We start from the raw sequence: 7,724 nt of genomic DNA on the forward strand, positions 1-7,724 counted from the left end.
CAATGAGATAGCACAGAGAGATGAGGAGAGACAGAGAGAAATTGTGAGGTGGGGGGAGAGAGAGAGAGAGACAGAGAGAGACAGGGACAGAGGGAGACAGAGAGAGAGAGAGACGGGGGGGGGGAGGGAGGGAGAGAGAGAGAGAAAGAGAGAGAGAGAGAGAGAGAGAGAGAGAGAGAGAGAGAGAAAGAGAGAGGGAGGAGGGAGGAGGGAGGAGGAGGGAAGAGGAGGGAGGAGGAGGGAAGAGGAGGGAGGGGAGGTGCAAACAGAACCTAGAGAGGGAGCAGACAGTGCACAGGGAGAGTTGAGTCAGAGGCAGATCAGAGCATGGGGAGCTGAAGATCTTTTGCAGAAATGTTGGGAGAGAGGTGAGGGTGATCTTAGTGAGGGAGATCTGAGCACTCAGAGAGCAAAGAAGAGGGAGTAGGCTTTAAGGTGCGGTTGGTAGTGGGAGCTCCTGCTGCCCCCCTTGCTGTCTCTTGCAGGGCTGTTGCCCCTGCCTCAGCCCCGAGGCAGCTTCCAGCCCTTCCAGGGATGCCTGAGCTGTGTGAGAACCTCACCTATGTCCAGGGCAATGGTGGTCCAGTGACCAGCACGCTGATGTTTCTGGCTGGGGTGATTGGCAATGGGCTGGCCCTGGGCATCCTGGCAGCCCATCGGCGGTCGCTGCGGGCTCGCTCCTCAGCCTTTGCGGTGCTAGTCACTGGACTGGCCGGCACTGACCTGCTGGGCACATGCTTCCTGAGCCCCGCGGTCTTCGTGGCCTATGCCCAGAACAGCTCCCTCCTGGGGCTGACTCAAGGGCCAGGACTTTGCCACTGCTTCGCCTTTGCCATGACCTTCTTTGGCCTGGCATCCACACTCATCCTCTGTGCCATGGCTGTGGAGAGATGCCTGGCCCTCAGCCACCCTTACCGCTATGCACAGCTCAATGGACACCGCTATGCCAAGCTGGCCCTGCCTGCCATCTACACCTTCTGTGCCCTGTTCTGCTCCTTGCCTTTGTTGGGGCTGGGCCGGCACCAACAGTACTGTCCGGGGAGTTGGTGCTTCATCCAGATGCGCTCCGAGGAGGTGGCTGTGCGGGCCTTTTCGCTGGCCTATGCCACCCTGGTGGCACTGCTGGTGGGTGCCATCATCCTATGCAATGGTTCCGTCACCCTGAGCTTGTGCCGAATGTACCGGGAGCAGCGGCGGCGGAGGGGCTCCCTGGCCCCTGGCCGAGCTGGGCCGGGGCCCAGGGAGGGCGAGGACGAGGTGGACCATCTGATCCTGCTGGCCCTCATGACAGGCATCATGGCCATCTGTTCACTGCCTCTCACGGTGAGAGCCCCTGGAGAAGGGAAGAGGAGGGGGCAGGGAGCAGCACCTTCTTTCCTCCAGTCTTCCTTGCCTTTCCTGCTGTCTCTTTTTGGGCTGTCTGGGGTTCTCTGTCCCTTACCTACACTCTGACTATGGACAAAGCCTTTTGCTTCTCTGGACCTCAAGTTTTCTCACCTACATAATGAGAAGCAATCCTAAAGATCTCTTTAAGGCATGGCATCATGAACTGGATTTTCTACCCTATTCTAGACAACCTTACCTCCTTGTCCCTCCTCCTTTTCTCTCCTCCTCTTTCTCCTATCCTATAGCCTAGAACCCCCTCTCATTTCCTCACGTGCCCCGCTGTGTGTAGTCCCCCAGCCTGGAGGTAGAGTTGTGAATCTACTGCTCACCTGGGTCTCTGCTTTGTATGTGGCCACTGGTGTGCTTTGTGATGGTGGGAAAACTTCCTTGGTTTTCTCTTCCTCACTTTCTTGGTAAAAAGGGGCGGTGGTGGTGGTGAGTGCTGACTATTTGGATGGATCTCTGAAGTTCCAGCTGGCGCTGAGGTTCTGTCCTCCCCCAGACGGCCACAGGGTCTCCTCCAGTCCTGCAGACCCCACTGTGGGCTCAAAGTCCCGCCTCCTTTTAGCGTGGCTTCCCCTCCTCTTTTTTAGTTTCTTTATTTTCTCTTATCTAATTGCTATTTCCCTATCTCTTGTCCCCCTTGACTGGGGGAGTCAGGATATGGGAGCCACTGGGGTGGGGTGGAGAGAAGGAGGCAGAGAGAGGAAGTATCCGAGTCAGAAGGCAGGGCTTTAAACATCTGTTTTGTAATTTTTGTAATTCACTTCTTCCTCATGACCTTTGGGTAAACTACTTGGGCCCTCTGGCCTAGTTGCCTTATCTTGGGAAGTTGTGGGGTGCCTGGGTTTGACTCCTGGGGAGGGCACAAGGACTGGAAGCCCAGCATGTCTTTGATTCCATCTTTTTTTGTGTATATGGAGGTATCACAGCCAGAGGGGCTCAGAATGGGAGGAGATGGGAGAAATGGGCACTAGGGCTCCTGGGTCCCCAAAAGACAGTTTAAGAAACAGTAGGAAGTGGGAGGTCTGATTTCCAGGTGTCCCAAGGTCTCATTAACTTGTTCCCTGCCCCTCTTCCGTTCCCCAGATTCGTGGCTTCAGGCAGGCCATCAAACCTGACCACAAGGACCTGGGAGACCTCACTGCCTTCCGATTCAGTGCCTTCAACCCCATCCTGGACCCCTGGGTTTTCATCCTCTTCAGAAAGGCTGTCTTCCGAAGGCTCCAGCAGGTGCTCTGTGGCCTGCGCCGGGCCCCACCTGTGGGGCCGCCAGCTCTTAAGGTCCATAATTTCCCCTTTCCTGACACAACCCAGGGGTGAGGAACCTGGCACCTGCCCTTGTTCTATCCCCCAGCCTCTGTTTGCCATCTCAGCTCTCGCCAGTCTGGACGGGGAGAAGGAGGGGTGCTGTGGCTCGCTGGGATACAGGAGGAAGGACAGATTGGTGGTTCAAGCAGGTTCTCCGCCAAGTACCAAAGGCAGAGGCAGCCCCCCACCCCTGCCCCCCCCCTCGCCAAGCCTATGATATCAGGAATGGACCAAATCTCCAACTCTCTGTTTCATCTCTGTGACTCTGGCTAAGTCCCTGCCCCGCTTTACAGTGAAGGGATTAGAATAGTTTCCAAGGACCCTTCCAGCTTCAAAAGTGGATGAAATTCTTAGGGCCACAAGCGGCTGTCTGGGTGGGGCTCAGGCAAAGGAAGGGAGCACAGGGCACAGATGTATCTGGTTTCCTTAGCGTCAGCCCAGGAACCCTGGCATCTGGCTTGCCAGTCTCTGCATTCTCCAGCCTTGGGCTTCACCCTAGCACTCCTCTAGGATCACCCCCTTAAGTAGCTGCTCCCATAAAGGTCAGACAACAGAGAAAGGAGAAAAGTTTGTCCTGGAACCCAGAAAGAATAGCGATCTCAAAATAACTAAGCTCTCTGGTCCCTTGCCCCAGCTCAGCTCAGCCCAGTCTTCCATTCCCTATCCATCTCACTGTCTAAATATTTGGAAAGCCGGAAAGTTCTCGGTGGCTTCTGTATCCTCAATGTTAATTCCCCAGCTTTGGCCCCCAATCCCTGCTACTTGCCCCAGTGGTGGGCCTCTCCCTCATCAGTATGGGAGACGTCAAGATTTCAAGGGCTCCCTTCCCCAAATTGCCCCTCCCAACTCCCCCCTAAGAGTCATCTCATATACTCCCACCCCACCCCCATCCCCAGTCCCTAGTCAGGTTTTTTCCCTAGGGGAAATGATATGCCCCAAGGTCAAAGGAATGTCTGGGAAATGACCAGAGGAAGAGGATGGAACTGGGGGAAGCTATTGGGCTTGTCAGGGATGAAGAGGGGAATGGTAGAGTACAAGAAGGAAAACAGAGGGGGGGGGGGCAGGGAGGGTACCTCACAGACAACATGGAAGCATGTCGTCCAAATGTTGGGAAATGGGCCAAGGGACCCAAAGCACTCTGCCTCCAAATCCCAAATAAATGAGCATTGCAAAGCTTCCTATTCACTGGGCAAAACCCTTAGGATCTCAAAGCACTTAATTTCTCCCTGTCCATAGATGGCCCTGGAGTGATGGAGGTGGAGGATAGGCTACAACCTGGAGCCTTGGACCAGGGTCTGGTCCACTCTCTCCCCAAGCCCTTCTAACCCTCTATTCTTTTCCCCAAGTTCACAGTCTAATTTTTGTTCCCTTCCTACAAATGGGTGAGGCTCCTTCTAGGCCTCTGCATGCCTTTGGGGGTCAGGGAAGGGGCTGGAGGCACAGCTCCTAATCTGTGGCACCAGAGGGAATGGTGAATTGGCATCTTGACTGGAGGGTGAGTAGAAAAAAACAGCTTGACAGACAAATCCCACTTCCCTTTTCCGGACCACGTGGGCTCTGCCCTCTGTGATGTGCCTAGTTTGGCTGGTTTAGGCCCAGCACATTCTGTCACTCCGACTAGGCAGCAAGATTCTGCAGGACAGGTTTCCTTTTGGTCACTAGGGGGCATGCTTTTTTTTTTTGTTTTGTTTTGTTTTTGGTTTTTTGGCAGGGCAATTGGGGTTAAGTGACTTGCCCAAGGTCACACAGCTAGTACGTGTGTCAAGTGTCTGAGGCTGTATTTGAGCTCATGTCCTCCTGACTCCAGGGCCAGTGCTCTATTCACTGCGCCACTAACTGCCTCGGGGGCATGCTTTGAGGAGCCCAGTTGAAGCTGCAAGGATGGGGGTAGGGGAGTGGGGAGGGTGGAGGCCCTGAATGATTGGGGGTTATTTCTTAGCCTAGGGTGGGATCTGGCAGCACAGTGGAGGTAGGGTTCTCCAGGACTCCTAGATCGCAGGACTGGAAGGGCTCTGGCCCAATGGAGTTGAAGGAGTCCGGAAGCCTGGGCTTAGTCCTCCTACTGTCATCTACTGTGTGACCTTGGGGAGGTCATTTTTCTTTTGGTCTGTTCCTTTGTGTAACTGGACTAGATATTTATCAAGGTCTCAAAGTCATGGAACTTTAGAGTTAGATGGAACCTTAGAAGACATAGCATATAATGGAGTAGGAAGGGCCCTGAGAATGGGGAATGTCAGAGCTGGGAGGGGCCTGAGAAGAGGGAATGTCAGAATCGGGAGGGCCTTAGAACAGGGAATGTCAGAGCTGGGAGAGAGGGGATCTCAGGGCTAGAAGAAGCCTTAGAACAGAGAATATCAAGGCTGGGAGGGGCCTTAGAATATCATCCATATTCTACCTTTTCAGTACTGGACATGGTGTCATGAAGACCTGGATTCAAATGCCAGCTCTAAGATGTCTCAGTCGTGTGACCCTAGATAAGTCCTTTAACCTCTGATCTTATTTGCTCATCGGTAAAGCGTATGATTCCGAATAGTCCCGAAATTATAAGGTTGGAGTGAGGCTCAAACGAGTTATTTCTTGTACACAAGGACGTCTTTGGGGGCGGAGCCAAGATGTCGGGGTAAAAGCAGGGCTCTCCCCCAAGCCCCTCCAAATACCTTTAAAAAAATGACTCTACACAAATTCTAGAGCAGCAAAAAAAAAAAAAAAAAAAAAAAAGACGTCCTTGGGGGTGGGGCCCGAGCCAGGCCAAAGCATGAGGGGCCGTTTCTCCCAGTCCAAGAACTCTTTTCTCTGCCTACGACGGAGGTATCTGAAAATCAGGTTGAGCGTTGAGATTGTATGTTGGCGAGAGGAAAGACCACTTCAGGGTAATGGCTGAGAAAACCTGAAGGTACGAAGTCCCTCCCTTCCTTCCCTCTCTGTTTTGTCATCTGTCAGATGACAGGGTGGGACTGGATGGTCTCTCAAGGTTCCTTCCACGTGTGGCGTGCTGGGGAATGATGGAGAAGATGGATAGGTAGAGGCTGGAGTCTCCGAGCCGAAGGTCCCACGGGAATCAATCACAGGACATCGAATCTGGGTTAAGGGAGAGGGAAGGAAAGATCCCGAACAGAGGGAGGGGGAATGGGAAATCCCACCTACACATAACGTTTGGGCGTGGCAGGGTGGAACCCAGACGGGGAGGACCGGCCTGGGAAGTACACTCCTGGAGGCAGGGTGTTTTGTTTTGTTTTTTTGGGAGGGAGAAGGGAGTGGGATTCCGGGCCAGGTAACACTAGCTCTGGGGTCAAGGCCCTGAGTTCATATCCCACCTTTGATACTTACTACTTGTGTGCGACCTTGGGCACGTACCTGGGTGGGCCTGTTTCCTCATCTGTAAAAATGAAGGGGTCGGCTCCAGGATCATCCTAAAGAGCCAGGGGAGCTGTAGACAGATCATTCGTTTACCCTCATACTCGGGGTCTCTTCCAGTGTGACCTTGAGAAAATCCTTTCCCTAACGGAGCTGACTGCCCAATAGACAGCTCCTTTGGGAGCTGGGGAGGTGCTAAGTCAGGATCTCGGGGCGGGGCCAGGCAGGGCTTTCTCAGTGAATGACCAGGCATCAAACAACTATGGTGGGGGCCGGGGGGAATTGTGCCACAAATCCTTTCGGGTCCCACATCCTCCGAGCTGCACGAGGTTCTTGGCTTGGCGGCTGCCTCCCCCTGCCGGCCACACGGAGACCCTCGCAGGGCAGCAGGACCGTCCAGCCTTCGAGGGCTAGGGAAGGATCTCAAAGCGCTCAGCTCATGTCCCCTCCTCCAGCCCACGGGGCTCGACACTACGCTTGAGGCACTGGTCGCGGGAGGATACAATCCATTCCCGATCATTTCCCAATTGATCATTTAGCGTAGATTTTGTTTGGGGGAGGGGGTTAATGTTATGCAATCGCCAGTCACTTTTTCTGTCCCGGCCTCATTTTCCCCATCTGTAACCAAGGCTGGTTTAGGTTTAACCCCGAGCTCTCTACAAGGTGCAGCGTCAGGGTCCGCTCACAGCCTTCCAGGCGCCCTCCGCAGACGACCCGGCATGTTTCGTCTCTGTCCCCTTCATTCCTCCTTCCTGATAGACTGTGAGGCCTCGGAGGGAAGAGTTCATTCTGTGTGCGCACCCCAGCGCCTCCCAGCATACTTGCTGACTGAGCCGAGGCCCCTTTTAGCTTCTGCTCCTATGTTCTAAGGCCACTTAAATGCTTATCAAAGACAAAAGCAAAGGACTCCTAGTAACAGCAGCCCGCGTCAGAAGCACTCCAGGAGGCTGGCACTGCGTGAGCAGAGGCCAGACGGGAACGCTGGCATGAAGCAACCACAGCCTGCGTCCACTCTGCAGCCAAGCTAGTGCCCTGCTCACTTCACCTAGGCCACGGGCCTTCCTACATCCCTTACCGTCTGCTTCGTCCTTTCCCCAGAAGCAAGTAACGCCCACATTTGCTTCTTGTGCATCCATAGCAAAAAGGGCAAACCACTCACCCCTTTCAGGCCCGTTTCCTTCTCTGGGAGTTACCCCCGATGACCTCTAAGATCCGGGTAAGAAGCTCGGCATGGCTGGATTTGCTATCAGAGCTGAGTCCCAGTGAGTTGTGTCAGTGGCCGGGGGCAACAGATTCCCCCCTCTCCTCCCATCTTGGGCCTCAGTTTCTGTAAAATGGGTGGATTAGACGAATGAGCTCTGAGGTCCCTTCCAGATCTCCACCTCTGCTCCAGGAGTCTTTCAGTCTCAAGTCCTAGGATCTTGTTTCATTTTGACCTCTCCAATGTTTAAATCTACCCCCATCTAACACCTACCTTCAGGTACTCACTCCATCTGCTATGTCTGCCCCCTCCCCATCTTCTCAAGTTGCCCACCTCACCCACCTCCTCCAGAGAGCCTATCTGGGTTGACTCCTGCCCATTCCTCCCAGTAGAGGGAGAAGAAACAAGGACTGGACATTCCTAACCTGTCTGTCCTGGAAATCAGGGTCCTTTTCATTAGCTTGCTGGAGAC

General features: G+C 54.1%; 1 protein-coding gene across 1 annotated transcript; it reads left to right on the top strand.

Annotated features, from left to right (window-relative positions):
- Positions 1-283: 283 nt before the first annotated feature.
- On the top strand, positions 284-3,736 carry PTGIR (prostaglandin I2 receptor). Its single transcript, XM_036745836.1, has 2 exons — positions 284-1,323; positions 2,476-3,736. The coding sequence occupies exons 1-2, from the start codon at positions 535-537 to the stop codon at positions 2,707-2,709; spliced, it is 1,023 nt and encodes a 340-aa protein (XP_036601731.1). The 5' UTR covers positions 284-534; the 3' UTR covers positions 2,710-3,736.
- The last annotated feature ends 3,988 nt before the right edge of the window (positions 3,737-7,724 follow it).

This window comes from Trichosurus vulpecula, chromosome 2 (assembly GCF_011100635.1).
Source record: "Trichosurus vulpecula isolate mTriVul1 chromosome 2, mTriVul1.pri, whole genome shotgun sequence".
In the NCBI taxonomy this organism is placed as follows: Eukaryota; Metazoa; Chordata; class Mammalia; order Diprotodontia; family Phalangeridae; genus Trichosurus; species Trichosurus vulpecula.

Excerpts from the sequence above, each read along its gene's own strand:
- PTGIR (XM_036745836.1), top strand. The coding sequence starts at position 535 with ATGCCTGAGCTGTGTGAGAACCTCACCTATGTCCAGGGCAATGGTGGT. Across the intron at positions 1,324-2,475 it reads TCTGTTCACTGCCTCTCACG|ATTCGTGGCTTCAGGCAGGC; the intron begins GTGAGAGCCCCT and ends TCCGTTCCCCAG.